Here is a 19,033-nt window from a genome sequence, read left to right as displayed (position 1 = left end):
CAAGTATTCAGAACTGAAGATTTCAGAGACCATTATTCCAGACTTGATAAACCAACTCAATGCAGTATAATTGTGCCTCAATATCCATTCTTTCCTACCATTTTTTGTCTCTCTCTCTCTTTTTTTTTTTTTTTTTCTATTTTTTGGGCCGCTCCTGCGGCATATGGAAATTCCCAGGCTAGGGGTCGAATCGGAGCTGCAGCTGCCAGCCTACACCACAGCAACGCGGGCTCCAAGCCGCATCTGCAACCTACACCACAGCTCACGGCACCGCGAGATTGTTAACCCACTGAGCAAGGGCAGGGATCAAACCCGCAACCTCATGGTTCCTATTCGGATTCGTTAACCACTGCGCCACGACGGGAACTCCTTCCTACCATTTTTTGGCCATGCCCGTTGCACACAAAGGTTCCCAGGCCAAGGATTGAACCTGCACCACAGTAACCAGAGCTGCAGTGGTGATAATACCAGATACTTAACCCCCTGAGCATGAGGGAACTCCATTCTTTTCCTCATTAGAATCTTCTGTGTTCGGCTGGGCACAAAGCTTGTCCACCTATATGATTTTCCAAGCTTCCTTTGCACCTAGGCATAGAAGTGATTCCACTCTGGCCAATGAGTTCTTTGTACCTCCCAAGTCATGTCCTTAAAAGGAAGCTATTTGTTTTTCACTCCTTTCTCCTTCCTTCAGCCTGGAACCTGAACCTGATGGTAATGAAGCACCTTCAACAATGTGAACACAGGCACTGTCCAAGGAGACAGTAGAACAAGATAAAAAGCAGCCCCTAGACCACCCTGAGGAACATAACTAAGCTACCCTAAGGACTGCCATCTAATTGGACTTTTATTAGAGAAAGACACAAACTTTTATCTTGGTTAAATCTCTGTTTTCTAGCCTCTATTACAGGAGCTGATCCAATACCGAAACCAATAAACTCATTTTGCAGGAGCGGAAACTAAGGCTCAGGATAAAGCAATGCACCCCGAAATACACCACCAGTTTGATGGTACAGTTCAGATTCTAACTGAGCTACAGATGTCTCACTTGAAAGCCCACACTTTTTACTATCCTACACTGCCTCGTATGCAGAGAAACGTGAGTCTGAACATCTGCTGCAAACTACAGCGACTGCAAAATTTTTTTTTTTTTCTTTTTGGTAAATAAGGGGACATTGTAATGCAGTTTCCGTGAATAGCTTCCACTTGCACTACAGTCCAGGAAGGACCCTGATAAGCCCGGGACTTAACTGCCCAGCCAGGGTAGTCCCTTGTTCTAAGGGAGCTGGAGCTTTACTTTGGGACAGCTGTAATCAGAAGCTATCAACTATTTAAGAAAAAGCACCATATATATATATAAGTACTTCAGAAATTAATATGTTCACTTTTAAAGAATTAACCTGGCTGAGATAATAAGGACAATTTGAGCGGAAAGAGATTAAAAAGAAAACATGTCAGTTCATTGTAACAGAGAAGAAATTAGGCCTTAGGGGGAGTTCCCGTCCTGGCTCAGTGGTTAACAAATCCGACCAGGAACCGTGAATTTACAGGTTCGATCCCTGGCCTTGCTCAGTGGGTTAAGCATCTGGCGTTGCCGTGAGCTGTGGTGTAGGTTGCAGATGTGGCTCGGATCCCGAGTTGCTGTGGCTCTGGCGTAGGCCAGTGGCTACAGCTCCGATTCGACCCCTAGCCTGGGAACCTCCATATGCCGCAGAAGTGGCCCTAGAAAATGGCAAAAAGACAAAAACAAAAACCAAAAAAACAAAATAAAAGGGTAGTGACAATGGGCAAAGAGCTGAAGAGATAAATAAGTCAAAAGAACAATTGAAAGAACTGAATTTAAGAGGATTGAGGTTCTAAAGAATAAAATGTCCGAAACAGCTACTGTTTGGAATTCAACTTCAAGAAATTTGTTCTCGGAGTTCCCGTTGTGGCGCAGTGGTTAACGAATCCGACTAGGAACCATGAGGTCTCGGGTTCGGTCCCTGCCCTTGCTCAGTGGGTTAGCAATCCGGCGTTGCCGTGAGCTGTGGTGTAGGTTGCAGACGCGGCTCGGATCCCGCGTTGCTGTGGCTCTGGCGTAGGCCAGTGGCTACAGCTCCGATTCAACCCCTAGCCTGGGAACCTCCATATGCCGTGGGAGCGGCCCAAGAAATAGCAACAACAACAACAACAACAAAAGACAAAAAAAAAAAAAAAAAAAAAAAGAAATTTGTTCTCAAGGGATATATGCACATGTTAGTCATAAGTACAAGCACAATCACTGTAGCAAAGGGACAGAAAAGGAAACAAAAGTATTTTAAGTGTCCATTCATAGAGAACTTCCAGTCTTCATTTTATACACTTCTATCAGCTTTTCATTAAACAAGTATGTATTTAAATGTTGCTTTTGTTATCTTAAAAAAAAAAAAGAATCACAGACTCAAAAAACAGCAGTGAATAAGCTAGCTAAAGTTTGATATCATTCACCAGTAATCACTCTTCTATATCTCAGAATATTCTGGTTTTGGTAATGTCAAAGGTCAAAGGAATAACAGACTCTCAGTGCTGTAATTGTGAAGTTGGTGATTTATTCACTCACTCAACAAATACTAGAGTGCTGCAATCCTCATGGGGGCCATGGTCATTGCAACCAGAGAGAAGTGGTTTGTGACAAAGTAAATTCTGAAACTGGGACTAATCAGGGGGGGTGAGGGTAGAGTAAGTGTACGAACTTTCAGTTATAAAATAAATAAGTCACAGAGATGTAAAGTACAGCATAGGAAATAGAGTCAATAATATTATAATAACTTTATATGATGACAGATGATAACTAGACCTATACTGGTGATCGCTATGTAAGATATAAAAATACCAAACCACTATGTTGTACACTTGAAACTAATATAATACTGTAAGTCAATTATACTTCAAGAAAAAAGAAAAAAATTGGTGGAGTTCCCATTTTAGCTCAGCAGTAACAAACCCAACTAGTATCCATGAGGACAAAGGTTCGATCCCTGGCTCTGCTCAGCGGGTTAAGGATCCAGTGTTGCTAAGAGCTTCAGTGCAGGTTGAAGATGTGGCTTGGATCTGGCATCGCTGTGGCTGTGGTATAGGCTGGTTGCTGCAGCTCCGATTTGCCCCCTAGCCTAGGAACATCCACATGCTGTGGGTATGGCCCTAAAAAGACACCCCCCCACCAAAGAAAAAACTGGGACTAAGCATTAGAAACCTTTATAACAAGTAGATAGTTTTATGGCTATTTAATTTTTTAAAAATTGGGCTTGTATTTTGTATGTCTGTGAGTATATGTGTGTGTGTATTGTCATTTCATTTTCCTAGCAGTTCATTTTTATTGTATTTTACAAAAGTATTGGTCTGTGATGAATTGGAAATTGAAAACAAACAAACCAATCCACTGGTCCTTCATTACAATCAGTCTGAGAAGTACTTTGAAGTGCTTAATGTCTTGCTGGAAACTGCAAAATTCTATTCTGGGAAAAAACCTATGAACCACTATAGGAGGTACCTACTCAAATGAAACTATAATGGCAAAGGGACAACAAAATAAATTAAAAACAAGTAGGACAAAGACAGAAAATAATAAGTGCGATGAGGGAAATGATTAGGGCAATGAGACAGAAGGGATGGAGAATACTACTTTGGCAAGAGGGACCCAAGTTAAGCACTGATTTGTACAGAGACGGAAGTGGTAACAAGATAATGGGTAACAAGAATGAAGCAATCGGAAAAGCAGTGAAGCAGAGTGAGTGACAATATTACCATCAGAAGGAAAAAGGACAGTATTTTAGAGGGGAAGGATATGTTTACTCAGTGTCCCAAATGGGATCCTGAGGTGAGAGACCTGTTGGTAGCAATTCACTCTCTCAGAAACTGACCAAGGAGGCCATTTAGCAGTTTAAAGCAAAATTCATAAATTTACTGGTTGTCTGCAGTCACAAACTCTTGTGCTAGTCCTCAACACTTTTACCTACATGATTGAAAAGAAAGTAAAAGTTTAGGAGTTCCCGTCGTGGCGCAGTGGTTAACGAATCCGACTAGGAACCATGAGGTTGCGGGTTCGATCCCTGGCCTTGCTCAGTGGGTTAACGATCCAGCGTTGCCGTGAGCTGTGGTGTAGATTGCAGACGCGGCTCGGATCCCGCGTTGCTGTGGCTCTGGCGTAGGCCAGTGGCTACATCTCCAATTTGACCACTAGCCTGGGAACCTCCATGTGCCACGGGAGCGGCCCAAAGAAATAGAAAAAAGACAAATAAATAAATAAATAAATAAATAAATAAAAAATAAATAAAAAATATTCAATTTCAGGAGTTTCCATCGTGGTGCAGAGGTCAACGAATCCGACTAGAAACCATGAGGTTCCGGGTTTGATCCCTGGCCTTGCTCAGTGGGTTAAGGATCTGGCGTTGCCGTGAGTTGTGGTGTAGGTTGCAGACGTGGCTCGGATCCTGTGCTGCTGTAGCTCTGGTGTAAGCTGGCAGCTATAGCTCTGATTCGACCCCTAGCCTGGGAATCTCCATATGCCATGGGTGCGGCCCTAGAAAAGGCAAAAAGACAAAAAAAAAAAAAAAAAAAAAAAAATCAATTTCACCTAGTAAGTAATAAATGTATTTATTTGCTATAAATATCAGAAAAATCTATTTAGCCCTTACAGTCTTTAAAATAGCTTTTAACCTAACATTTCAAAATCAAAAGACTTCAGGGAGTTCCCGTCGTGGCGCAGTGATTAACGAATCCGACTAGGAACCATGAGGTTGCGGGTTCGGTCCCTGCCCTTGCTCAGTGGGTTAACGATCCGGTGTTGCCGTGAGCTGTGGTGTAGGTTGCAGATGCGGCTCGGATCACGCATTGCTGTGGCTCTAGTGTAGGCTGGTGGCTACGGCTCCGATTAGACCCCTAGCCTGGGAATCTCCATGTGCCGCGGGAGCGGCCCAAGAAATAGCAAAAAGACAAAAAATAAATAAATAAATAAATAAATAAAATAAAATAAAATAGCTTTTAACCTAACATTTCAAAATCAAAAGACTTCAGGGAGTTCCCGTTGTGGCTCAGTGGTTAACGAATCTGACTAGGAACCATGAGGTTACAGGTTCAATCCCTGGCCTCACGCAGTGGGTTGAGGATCTGGCGTTGCTGTGAGCTGTGGTGTAGGCCGCAGATGAGGCTCGGATCCGATGTAGACCGGCAGCTATAGCTCGGATTAGACCCCTAGCCTGGGAACCTCCATATGCGGAGGGTGCAGCCCTAAAAAAGACCAAAAAAAAAAAAAAAAAAAAAAACTAAAGACTTCATATAAAAATCAAGATCTCCAGAGTTCCACTGTGGCTCAGCAGTAACGAGCCTGACTGGTGTCCATGAGGACATGGGTTCAATCCCTGGACTTGCTTAGTGGGTTAAAAGGTCCAGCATTGCTGTGAGCTGTGGTGTAGGTCACAGACATGGCTCCGATCCCACATTGCTGTGGCTGTGGCTACAGCTCTGATTAGACCCCTAGCCTGGGAACTTCCATATGCCAAGGGTATGCTCCACTCCCCGCCCACCCTCCCCCCCACCACCAAAATCAAGATTTCTACCTTTTCCTGAAAATAATCTTCCTGACAGCTAATAGTAGCTAACAATGTATTTCATACAACTTAAGAATCCATCAATTATAAGAGCTACCATTTTTTCTAATATATTGCCAAGAAAAAAGAAATGCCACCAATTAGTAATTACAAGATGCAACCTGATTTCAGAGATGCTCAAATGCTAAGGTATATCACAGAATTGCTAAAATATGGCATATATAACATCTACTGTGTGCCAGCTATGTTCCGCAGTTCTTTATATTTTTTTTCTTTTGGCCATGCCTGTGTCAGGTGAAAGTTCCTGGTTTAGAGATCTAACCCATGCCATAGCAGTGACAATGCCAGATCCTTAACCATTAGGCACCGGGGGACTTCTCTTTATATTTTTTAATTCATTTAATCTGAACCAAAATCCTATTAATAGGCACTATAACTATTTACATTTTAGAGAAGGCAACAGAGGCAGAGTGAGTAAATGACCTGTCCAAGTTTCACAGAACTAGTAAGTGGTGGGATGAATTCAAAGCCAAGCAGCTGAAGTGTTTAACCATGAGGGTTAGGTGGCTCTGAGCAACAAGATAGCTGAGGCTGAGCACTAGCTACACTGACAAGGCAGAATGTGCAGGTTCCAGTTTCATCCCAGGTCTCTGCTGTCTTCTCTAATGACCTGTTTCACTGAACAATGATGTTATTACCCAACTGACACTATTGGGATTTGAGTTTGTGATTCCTGCATTAAACAACAGAATACTCTATATTAACAAAAAAAAGCTGTAAAGAGAAAAAATATATATGAGTAAAATTTAACCCAGAATAGTTTTTGAGAAGGACCAGAAAGGGGTGGTAAGGAAAAACTTAAGAGACAGCAGTATTTAAACTAATTCATACTATGTTAACTAGGTATTAGATGCTCTGAGAGATAAATGCAATGATGAATAAGACATGGATCCTGTAATCAAGATGCTTTTATAGTCTATTAGAGGAGAGTATAGCATGACTAAGAAAAACAACTAATGGATGGAAATCAAGACTCTCACACTAAGCAAAGTAAGTCAGAAAAACAAAGACAAATACCATACAATATAACTTCTGCATGGAATCTAATATATGGCACAAATTAACCTGTCTACAGAAAAGAAACAAACTCATGAACATGGAGAACAGACTTGTGGTTGCCAAGGCGGGGGGAGTGGGATGTACTGGGAATTTGGGGTTAGTAGATGCAAACTATTACATTTAGAATGGATCAGCAGTGAGGTCCTACTGTATAGTACAGGGAACTATATCCAATCACTTATGATAGAACATGACAGAAGATAATGAGAAACAAATGTATATACACACACACACACACACACACACACACATATATGTATGATCGAGCCATTTTGGTGTACAGCGGAAATAGAACACTATAAATCAACTATAATAAAAAACCTGGGAGTTCCTGTCATGGCAAAGTGGTTAACGAATCCAACTAGGAACCAGAAGGTTGCGGGTTCAATCCCTGGCCTCGCTCAGTGGGTTAAGGATCCGGCATTGCCATGAGCTCTGGTGTAGGTTGCAGACTCGGCTAGGATCCCGTGTTGCTGTGGCTGTGGCGTAGGCCAGCAGCTACAGCTCTGATTCGATCCCTAGGCTGGAAACCTCCATATGCTGCAGGAATCAGAAAGAAAAGACCAAAAAATAAAAAATAAAAAATAAATAAAAATAAATTTAAAAAAATAAAAAATAAAAACTAAGATCTAGTATTTTAAATAATTTCTAATAAAGCAGCTCTGTTTTATTATACAAAGACCTTTAAGACATATCAATCAATGAAAAAGATAAGCTGTAGAACACTATAAACAGTATTATTCATGAAAAAGTGAGATAAATATGCTCAAATATATAAATCTAAGAGTTCTTGTTGTGGCTCAGCAGAAAAGAACCCAACTAGTATCCATGAAGATGTGGGTTCAATCCCTAGCCTCACTCAGTGGGTTAAGGATCTGGTCAGTTAATGTGAGCTGCAGTGTAAGGTCACAGATGCAGCTTGGATCTGGCATTGCTGTGGCGTAGGCCTGCAGCTTTAACTCCAATTCAACCTCTAATCGGTGAACTTCCATATGCCGTGGGTGTGGCCCTAAAAAAAAAAGAGACACACACACATATATCCTCTGGGATATATTTTACCCAAAATATATTCTTCAGAACACTAGACCTACAAGGTTTCTTGGAAAAAGAAAAAGGATGATTAATTAATGATTAATTAGATTTGGCAAAAATAACTTACTTTATATCTCCATCTTGAAAATATTTGAAAACAGTGCCTATTCAATAAACCTTGTATAAATCTTAGGTTTTTTTGCTTTGTTTTTGACCATCACAGGATACACTTCTCTAGTAACAAAATCCTTTTAAGTACATCTACATCTACTCACATTCTTTGGAACATACCTTGATATGCAAATTTTAAATGATACAAATAATCTCCATAATTAACCTCCAAAAAAGCCATGTAGTTTTCAACAGTCACAACTTAAAAAGAATATAAGAGATATTTTTGGCTGGGTATAGAAGTGATCAAAACACAAATCATTATGCCTTCCCTGACACCGTTATTATAAGAGTTAAGAGAGAAAAAAACCCATACTGCTTACAACATTGACCTGGTTATTAATGTAGAATATGAAACATGAATCCAAATATAGGAGTTTCAGGTTACACATTTATAGTAACGTGGTATATAATGTGCTTGACTAAACCGAAACTATGCCTAAATCTAACTGCCCATTCCTTAATAATAATTTTTATTAAAAGAAACTACAGCAGTGTCCATATTGTTAGCCCTTTTGCTTTTTCAACCAGCTGACCAAAGTCTGATCTAAAAAGAGATGCCTTGGAGTTCCTGCTGTGATGCAGTGGAAACGAATCCGACTAGTAACCATGAGGATGCAGGTCTGATCCCTGGCCTCGCTCTGTGGGTTAAGGATCTGGTGTTGCCATGAGCTGTGGTGTAGGTCGCAGGCTAGGCTTGGATCCTGCATTGCTGTGGCTGTGGTTAGGCTAGCAGCTATAGCAATGATTCAACCCCTAACCTGGGAACCTCCATATGCCCCAGATTCAGCCCTAAAAAGCAAAAAATAAATAATTAAAATAAAAAGAGGTGTTTTAGCAGTATAGAAATTCGCATACTTTTCCTGGAATTTGCAACTTTCATGCCTTGAGATACAATTTGAGAAGAGAAACTGCCCCCTTCCACGATTTATCATCAAATGTAGTTAACTCTCCTCTTGGGATTTTCAAGAAACTCACTTTTTAAAAAGGTATTAATTGGACGGGAGATGGAGAATTAAGGATGCCTGAGCACTTTAAAGAATGAGTAGGATTTTCACTACTAGTGTTTATTTGGACCTAGCAAAGTATGCTAAGGCCAAGGAGGCTTCAGTCATCAGAAATCAGTGCCTCTGTCTACTGAAGAAAAAAATCTAATTAAAAAGCGTTTGAGGAATTCCCGTTGTGGTGCAGTGGTTAACGAATCCGACTAGGAACCATGAGGTTGCGGGTTCGGTCCCTGCCCTTGCTCGGTGGGTTAACAATCCGGCGTTGCCGTGAGCTGTGGTGTAGGTTGCAGCCGCGGCTCGGATGCCGCGTTGCTGTGGCTCTGGCGTAGGCCGGTGGCTACATCTCCAATTGGACCCCTAGCCTGGGAACCTCCATATGCCGCAGGAACGCCCAAGAAATAGCAAAAAGACAAAAAAAAAAAAAAAAAAAAAAAAAAGCGTTTGACTCTAAAATATGAAAGATTTAATGCAAATGAAATTCTAGACATAAAATATTCCAAACTGTACAGAATTATTGACTACTGGATGATACAAACATAAATATTTATTACTTTGTTTCTGAAAAACATCTTAATACCATTCCAAAGTTACTCTTAACTAGAAGCATGAAAAGCTAGGTACTATGCAATCAGTAACGCAACTCACACATTTAGAAGACACTTTAGTTAAGAAAAAGCAGGAAAGCAGTCAAAGCACAGCAAATCTGAAAAATCCTTTAAGTAAAAAGTATGACATAATTAATTTCAATCATTCCAGAACTTTTGATTCCTAGAGTCTTTAAGAAGTATTGTTTCAGCACCTAGTAATTCGTAAGCTGCTATGATTACAGATCTGTGATTTCTTTCATAACACTATGATTAATCATTTGACAAATAATTATTGAGTACTACTATGGAAAAACAAAGATTAAAATGCACGGCAGTTCCCACTGTGGCACAGCGGAAATGAATCCAACTAATATCCATGAGGACGTGGGTTCGAAATTTGGCCTCACTCAGTGGGTCGGGGATCCTGTGTTGCCATGAGCTATGGTGTAGGTCGAAGACATGGCTCGGATCTGGCGTTGCTGTGGCTGTGGTGTAGGCCTATAGCTGTAACTCCGATTCGACCCCTAGCCTAGGAACCTCCATGTGCCTCGGGTGCAGCCCTAAAAAGAAAAAAACAAACATATGAACACCACCCTAAAGATGCTTAAGAGTCTAGAAGAGATGGGACAAGTTTAAGGGGTAGAAAATGGTAGAAAGCCTAAGAAATGCACAATCTAGCTAAAATGTGAAGATGGCTCAAAGGGGAGAGAGATTTATCTGCAAGTTGGTGGGGGGAAAGAAATAAGGGGTGCAAATTAGGGATGGCATCCATGATGGATTTAAAGGAGGGGTAGAATTTAGACAAGGAAAAGAGGCTTTTCACTGGAAAAAGATGAGAAAAGCAAAAAAGATGTAAAACCACAATGAAAATAATTTAATTTTGCAGAAATGGAAAAACCTGCAAAATACTAACTGATAATATATAAGTCAGAAATTCTAAGCTTGGACAACTGGAATATCCAGGTTACATCACATCACCAATTAAAAGACTTAATATTGTACCAACATACTCTGCTGGTGCTCTATAAATACTTCTAAATTAGTAATCCATGACTCCTTGTACCAATTATTGTTTCTGACTAAGATGGTGAAATAAATTTTATTCATACAATAACTCAAGTAACTATTACTTCTTTTCAGAACACATTAGTTTTCCAGTTTTGAGTATACCTGTTCAAAGTTAGGCAAGAACAAGGACCCCCACTTTCATTTTAGTTTATGTGTACAAGATACACAAGTGATATGCAAGGTTCACTTTGAAATCACAATGTAAAAGCTCTGTTGTTCCATTCACTATGGCAAGGTCAAAGTGTTCCAGTCTCGGCTCTGCAATACTGTCCAAGTTGCTTTAGTGCTCTGTGCCTCAGTTTCCTAACTTGTAACATGAGGGGGTTCAACCTAGATAATGCGCAAAGGGCCTTTCGGTTTTATCATCCTATAATCAATTAATTATACATCATCTTTTGTATATAAGTCATTGTGACAAGGTTAACTATAACAAAAAAAGAAAGAGTAGTCTTTCCCTAAAACATGAAATAAAAAATCTAGCCTCTACTGAACACATACTAAGTGCCAGGCTCTTTCTATTTCTTATTTCACTTAATCTTCATCACACCCATCAGAGTAGGCATTTTCCTTATTTTACTCATAGGGTATGGGCTGTCTCTTGCCTCCGATTCAAGGCAATTAGGGGTGGAAGGCAAGGATTCAAATCAAGCTCTAACTCCAAAGCAAGCTCTAATAAGCCACATTTTAAAACTCGGTGCCTCAAACAAAAATATCAGACAGATAAAACAAATGAACACAAGCTGAAGAGGTGGGCTGTGACAATGATAACCTGGAGAGATCATAGCCTTTTCTTTCTTTTTTGGCCCCACCTTCAATTGGGCCAGGGACAGAACCTGTACCAACAGCAGGACCGGAGCAGCTGAATGACAGCACTGAGTCCTCAACCTGCTGAGCCACAAGAGAATTCCAGCACAGTCTTCTAACAGGGCCACTCAATTGCTTTGCTATAGCCATGTGGGGGTGGACTAGAGAAGCTGAATATCAGTTCGTGTGTGTGTATATGTGGAAGCCCCTGATTTTCACATGAGGGAAAACAGATTCACCAGCTTTCAGCTCCCACTTTAAACAGTTCTAATTCAGATTTCGTGAGGTTAACTTTAAGAGTATAAATTTCTAAAATTCCTAGATAAGTTTTAAAACATGGCACCAGCAAGGCAAACCCTGGTTGAATCTTGGCTCGGTTCTTAGCAGTGTGACCTGGGTCAAGTTACTACACCTCTCTAACCCTCATTTCTTCGGTTGTAAAGTGAGGATACTATCACCCATCTAGCAGGGAGGTTAGGGGCTTAAGGAGAATGTAAACTTGAAAGAGCACAATACCCAGCACAAGCTTGACAAATGAATGCTACTATTTTACCCCTGAGGATCCCATCAACACAGGACATGTTTGCAGACGACCAGGTCATGTCTATGAACACTACCCAAAGTTTACCTTAAAAATGTCATACTTTGTCACTTTTGGGGAGATCTAAAATTACCCTCAACGTAAAAGCGTCTTTAAAAAAATGTCATATACACGCTTTTCTAACAGACATTAACCAAACTTCCTAAACCTAAAATAGAACCAACTTAACAACTACTGTGTGCAGGAGCGCACAATTTGTTAAAAGAGACGCTGCAAATCATGTCATCACGAGTTCAGACTTCTGAATGGGGTGAGTGGAAAGGAAATGTGTTCCCAAAGCGGACTGAGCGCGAAAGATCCCTACAACGTCCGGGCTAGTGTTTCCTAAGCATTTGGGTGAGCCTGAAACAGGGTCCGGACTAATAACACCCGGCAGAACGACCGGTCTCTCCAGCTGAAGGGACAGGGGCAGGTGGCTTTGTGTCCCAAACTATCGTATTATTCTTAGCCACTTGCTCCGGTCAACAGCTGGGTTTTAAACCTTCTTGCAGTCCTCCCCAAAGCCCATATCAGACTGCGAAGAACAGAGCTGGACTTTAGGTTCCTCACTGCCAGTGGAGACACTGGCGCAACGGGAGGGGCAGGCCCGCGGCCCGAGGGCGCGGGAGACAGGTCAGGCCACCTCTGCCCTGGATCAATCACTTCCCGGGCGCTATCACCCTCGGACCACCACCAAGCGGCCTGCGGAGCTTCGGGCGCAGCTGCTGTCAGCAGGGCCGAGCCGCTGCGCTGGTGGCTGCGCTGGGGGCGTGAGGGAATATAACTCGGGGGTTTCGGCAGAGGAAGGGGAGGCACGCCGGCAAAGGGGGAGGCGGCGTGTGGACTCCCCGCCCACAGCGGGGCGCGGGAGGTGACCTCCCGGGCCCCAAGTCCTCCGTCCCGGTTCCTGCCCGGACCCTTCCCAAGTCCCGGACCCGTCGCTCCTCTCACCGTCTCGGCTTCTGTGTGCTGGGGTCCGGCACTCTGACCCCCCATAACCCCGCGGAGGAAATTCATCTTGCCGTTCAGCCACCGGCTCTGCCTACCCCTTCGGGAAAAAAAAGATAACTTCCTCTGGTCTCCGCTGGGCCTGGCCTCCGAGCCCGCACTCTGCACTCCGCGGCCGCCGCCACCACCGCCTCCTGCTCGGCGGCCGCTCCAGCCCCCTAAGCCCGGAAACAGCCGCCGCCACCAGTCGAGATGCGCATGCGCGGGGACGTGGCATTACGTGGCGGCTCGAAGGGCGAAGGCAAAGGGAGAAAGTAGGCGAGCGGAGGCCCGCAGCCCGGGGTCGTCAAGCCCCGCCCACTGCGCAGGGCCCGCCTCCCTCCGCAGGGACACGCCTCCTACTCCCGCCCTTCGCGGGTGCCTTCTGCTGGCCTCAACCACCCACGTGGTCGGAGCCCGGCCCTGCCGGCTGGAGAGGATCCGAATAGTGTACGCGTTTTGGCTTGCAGGGTTTTTAATTGTCACCGAGTGGGGTTTACTGTAGGCTGTCAAATCAGGAGTCGTATTTTGTTGAGTGGAAAGTGAAATTTACCTTCGGCCGACGTGACAGGTAAGGGGTCCCGACGCCTGGGAGGGTTCATTCTGGTTTTGCGGTGTAGCGGTACCAGCATTGTGGCCTTCTCATCCCCATAAATTGCATTTCTTTACAGGGCTTTGTTTGGTGGTAGAAAGGGTGCCAGAACCCCCTCATTCCACTACCACGGGAGGGCGCATTTTTCAGCTCTTGCTCTTAAACCCGCTAAAAGGAATTCCTGGATCTAAGCACCAGGTACACCGCTCTTTTCAAGTGGTGTGAAGCGAAAACCTATCTAAAGATAGGAAATACATTGATCTGCAGTGTCAGACTGGCAGCTAGTAGTATGATGTTTTATTAACTCTAAACCCTATATTTTCAGTGTTTTTTTTTTAACATAAAAATGTCATTTTTCAAATCGTCATGCCTTGTTTCTTTCGAAATGAGAGTGCCAGGTACACATGCTTATGGAGTGGTCTCGTAAATGTCTTGAACCTAAAAAGCGCAGGGTCCAGTTAGCTGATTGATTCATACACCCCTCCAACTGCAGGTCTCCCCAGCCTCCCTTAAAGAAAGAAAAAAAAATCAATATGCATCTTCTATGTGCCCGACCCCACTCCTTAGTACTGCTCTCCAAAGCATTGCCTAAGCTAGAAGGAGGAAGCTGAGAGGAATCTGAAACTCTGGGTTTCACCCACACATGTCCTGCAGTCAAGTCCTGTCACTCTATTTATAGAATATTTCTCAAATAGGTCCCTGCTCTCCATCCTCTCTGCCTCTGACATAGTTTATGTTCTCATCATTTTTCACCAAGATCATGGCAATAGCTTCCTAACTAGTTTGTCTGCATTCAGGGCATGGCTTCCTTCCAGTTCAGTCTCCAGTCTATGCCTGGGTGAGCCTACCAATGACAAAACATCTATGCATGTTGGTCCTCTTCTTAATATCTTCCAATTGTTGCCGATTCTCACCATGATAAAATCCAAACTCCTTAGGTTGGTATACAGGCCTGTTGTGTTCTGACTCTTGCCTATTTTTCTAGCTTATGCCTCCCCCGTGTACTTCTGATACCTGCCTGGATATATCCTTCCCTCCCTCCACTTCTTCAAGGAAACTCTTGCTAGTTCCTTAAGACCTAATTCTGGCATCTTCTGAAAGCTTTCCCTGAAATCCAGATACATAGGTATATGCTAGCACTTTGCAGGTGTTAATAAGTGGGAAGCTCTCAGTAAATGCTTGTTGAAGTGGACTATTAAGGGCACAGCTATTTTATTCATTTTTATGTCTCTGTGGCTTAGCAGTGTCCAATAAAGGTGGTATTGATGGATACATGAAGAAAATATTAAAGGATATATGAATATTATGCTGAGGAGGAGAGGTTCTTTTTGCAGCTGTAAGTACAGTGGGATTGTAGATAACCCATATCACAAAGGCTGCCGTGCAGTTTCCTTTCCTAGGGCCAGGGTTATAAGCCTGGGTGACTTGGAGAGTGGGGGAGATCATGCTGCCAAAAATACTGTACACAAAGCATTGTCCTCTGCTTCAAAACCAGACACTTGACATTTTGCTTCAGCCATTTTCCATGGGGCATTTTGTTGCAGCCTAAGAAAAGTAACCAATAAATGCTCAGCATTTTTATTACCAAGTAATATGTGCAAAGAACTTCACTCAGTCCCTCAGCCTCACTCCTCCCTGAGCCTCTCCTCACCTCCTCCCTGGACCTCACTCTACCCCATTATCAGGGATACAACTCTGAGATGGAGTGGGGCTTATGGGTGTCTCTTAACATGCATTATTTGGTAATAAAAAGCACCTTGACATTTTAGCAGAATTGTTTTAAGTCACCTGCCTTTTCAAAATGCCCTGCTTTGTTTTAAATTTTGAGTGTAGTAAGTCACTAACAGTGTACTGAGTCTTCCCGTCATTTGACCTGTTTTTCTTCTCTAGTCCCCCCCTGGTTAGGAAGGATGGACGGTTTGATACAGAGGAGATGAGTGTGGAGCCCCCAGACTTCCCCTTGACCTCATAGTCTTGCCTTTCTCCTGATGTCTGAGAAAAGATGGAGCTACTCGATGCTTCCAGGGTCAAGAAGAGGCAGAGAGGGTACAGTGGCTAATTTTTCTCCCAGTTGGGGGTCTGAAAGGGGAGCAGAGACGTCATTACAGAGCAGCCATGGAAGGGACTCCAAAGAGAAAGGAGATTATATGCAAATCCACTTCCAGTGATTTTTATAAAGAAAAGTCAGGGACCGTGTCTTATTCCTATTTGTACCCTTTAATCATCTAGCATAATTCCTTTAATATGGCAAATGCTCAAGAACCATTTCTTAAATAAAGGAAGAGAAAAAGTGAAAAAAAAAATGTGACTGCCTGACTTAATGCCATTATACTTCTCACTTGCATAAATCTATAAACATTCAGTATAAGAATGCCATGAGGAAGTTCCTTTGTGGTGCAGTGGGTTAAGGATCTGGTGTTGCTGCAGCCGTGGTGCAGGCTGAAACTGCAGCACAGGTTCGATCCCTGGCCTGGGAACTTCCACATGCCACAGGCACTGCCAAAAAAAGGAATGCCATTATATAGTTCAAAATCGCAGAGTTTCTGCTAAGGCACAGAGGGTTAATGATCTGGCCTGTCTCTGTGGCATTGCCAGTTCCATCCCCAGCCTGGCACAGTGGGTTAAAGAGCTAGCATTGCTACAGATGTGGCTTGGATATGATCCCTGGCCCAGGAACTTCCATATGCTGGGGGTGCAGCCAAAAAGGGGGAAAAAAGGAGAGAGAGAAAAGTTACAGAGTTCCCATTGTGGCTCAGTGGGTTAAGAACCTGGCTAGTGTCCATGAGGATATGGGTTTGATCTCTGGTCCCACTCAGTGGGTTAAGGATCTGGAGTTGCTGCAAACTGCAGTGTAGGTCGCCGATACAGTTCGGATCTGGCCTTGCTGTGGCTATGGAGTAGACCATCAGCTGCAGCTCTGATTCGACCCCTAGCCTGAGAATTTCCATATGCTGCAAGTGCGGCCCTAAAAAAAAGGAAACAACAACAACAACAACACTGTAAACCAGCTATAATGGGAAAAATAAAAATCATTAATAAAAAATAAAGTAAAAACACAAGTAGAAGGAAAATTAAAAATAAATAAATAAATAAATAAAACCCCCCAAAAAACAAAATTGTAACATGGGGTAAATAAAAATGATTTTTTTTCTGACAGCAGAGCAGCTCATGAAATTCATTGGTTTGAAATTGATTTTTATTTTATTTTTTGTCTTTTGTCTTTTCTAGGGCCGCACCCGAGGCATATGGAGCTTCCCAGAGTAGGGGTCCAATTGGAGCTGTAGCTGCCGGCCTATGCCAGAGCCACAGCAGTGCCAGATCCGAGCCACATCTGTGACCTACATCACAGCTCGTGGCAACGCCAGATCCTTAACCCACTGAGTGAGGCCAGGTATTGAACCCGAAACCTCATGGTTCCTAGTTGGATTCGTTAACCACTGAGCCACGACGGGAACTCCAGAAATTGATTTTTAAAGTTGCTTCCTTACAGTCCCCTAGTTCAGCGGCTCACTTTAGTGGTCCACTTTCCCCACCCTTTCTTACTTTCTTTTTTTTTTTGTTTTTTTGTTTTTTTGTTTTTTGTTTTTTGTTTTTGTCTTGTTGCCATTTCTTGGGCCGTTCTTGCAGCATATGGAGGTTCCCAGGCTCGGGGTTGAATCGGAGCTGTAGCCGCCGGCCTACACCAGAACCACAGCAACGCAGGATCTGAGCTGCGTCTGCAGCCTACACCACAGCTCACAGCAACGCCGGATCCTTAACCCACTGAGCAAGGCCAGGACCGAACCCGCAACGTTATGGTTCCTGGTCGGATTCATTAACCACTGTGCCACGACAGGAACTCCCCCTTTCTTACTTTCTAGCGGCAGACTCATCAATAGCAACAGAACATCATTGTGTAAGATTGTTCTTTGGTCGAGGGTGGCAGTGATGTGGTGGAGTGTTGTCTGTATCTGCTTAGGAGGATGAGTGGAGGTGATAATTTGTGTTTGAAATATATCTCGTACAGGTTTTTAAAGACTAGTTACTGGAAGATCAGGGTTCAAAAATATTGTTGATAGAATTATGCATTACTATCTGTTAGCCAAACAACACACAGCAAAAGAAATTGATAATGATGACGCAGCAGTCGAAATCCATAGATCAACAATAACAATATCAAACATATTTGTGCTCTTCCTTTGCTAGAGTCTAACTATTCCAAGGGCTTTACATAAAATAATTTACCTAATCCTCTCAACAACCTTATGAGGTTTGTAGTTTTTTGTTTTTTGGGTTTTTTGTTTGTTTGTTTTTTAGGTTTGTAGTTTTATTAGCTCCATTTTTCAGGTGGTGAAACAGGCCCAGAGAGTAACTTGCTGATGTCATACAGCTAGAAAGTGGCAGAGCTGGGACATAAATTGGCAGTCTGGGGCCAAAGCCTGTGTTCTTATATACTGCTCTGTCGAACCTTTCTCGACTCAAGACCGTGATCATGCACTAAATAGAAAAGTAGACTATAAACCCCTCTGGTCATCTGGCCTCTCCGTTGTCAGACTGACTTCATCTCCTGCTTTTATTTCCTCCATTCCAGCAGCACTGGTTTCCTTATGTTTCTGAAATTTGCTTTTCCCTTGTGGCCTTTGCATTTGTTCTTGTACTGGGGGTGCTTGCTACCCTACCCACTGTGGAGAAATGGCTCACCCCCTCACCTTATTTAAATCGGCTCCAATGTTGCTTGGGTCTCTTCTGACTGTTACAAGTGGCACCCTCTCCATACTCCTCCCTCTGCTCGTATTTTTCTCTGTAGCACTTATCAATCTGATATGTTATTCTCACATATATATTATTTTCTCATATTTCATTAGATCCAAGACACCATCAGGTATACCTCAGAGAAAAACAAAACCAAACCCTGCTGTTTGTAACATGCCATCGACCAAAAGATGCACCCTAACTCTAGGTTTCATAAAATGTGAAGAAATGCTGGTTGTAGGATTAATGCAATAGAGTATGTATTTTGCATCTTTTTCTTGCTTACTGTATATTTCCCCACCATCACTAAACCCCTAAGGGTGGGAATTTTGGTCCCTTCGTAACTTTTTCTCTCTTTGGTTCTTAAGCACAGTATCTGACACATCATCAGCACTTGGTAGCTCTCTGGTAGGTAAATGAACTCTCCAAAGGAGGCAATGCTCACTTTCAGCTTGTATACATGGAGCAGAAATTCTGCAGTGTTGTTGCATTGCTTGGAAGCCAGATTTCCTCAAGAGAGTCTGAATCGGGGTCCTCAGAAAATTTTATTAACTAAGTTTATGAATATTTTCTTGGCTTTTGATGATCAACTTAATAATTTGACACTTAGTCATAAGTAAAGATAAATGTCTGTGGAAGAAACAATATGAATTTTTAGGATCAGATAGCATCCCACTGGGAGAACCATCTCAAACTCCCAGTGACCAGCCCACTTCTGTTTGAAATTCATTACATTAATGCAGTTGTTGTCATCATCGAAGACATCTTCTCCTTCCTTTTAAGAAAGATAA

The 19,033-nt window shown here is 42.8% G+C and overlaps 2 protein-coding genes across 6 annotated transcripts in view; one reads left to right on the top strand and one right to left on the bottom strand.

Annotated features, from left to right (window-relative positions):
* USO1 (USO1 vesicle transport factor) overlaps positions 1 to 13,122 on the bottom strand; it is an 87,632-nt gene extending 74,510 nt beyond the window's left edge. The window contains 1 exon segment of the mRNA XM_005666762.3: positions 12,884 to 13,122. Within this exon segment, the coding sequence (XP_005666819.2) occupies positions 12,884 to 12,949 (66 nt within the window). The 5' untranslated portion in view covers positions 12,950 to 13,122.
* G3BP2 (G3BP stress granule assembly factor 2) overlaps positions 13,275 to 19,033 on the top strand; it is a 90,350-nt gene continuing 84,591 nt past the window's right edge. For 2 of the 5 annotated variants that reach the window (XM_021101453.1, XM_013978782.2), the window contains exon 1: positions 13,305 to 13,490. The gene's annotated coding sequence lies outside the window, so the exon portion shown is untranslated. Of the gene's footprint in view, positions 13,491 to 19,033 lie in introns of all 5 variants that reach the window. The other 3 variants (XM_005666759.3, XM_021101452.1, XM_021101451.1) reach the window with 3 other exon arrangements.

The sequence above is a fragment of the Sus scrofa genome, chromosome 8 (assembly GCF_000003025.6).
Source record: "Sus scrofa isolate TJ Tabasco breed Duroc chromosome 8, Sscrofa11.1, whole genome shotgun sequence".
Taxonomy (NCBI): Eukaryota; Metazoa; Chordata; class Mammalia; order Artiodactyla; family Suidae; genus Sus; species Sus scrofa.
Note: the sequence above shows the minus strand (reverse complement) of the source record. Positions and strands in the feature narration are given on the sequence as shown.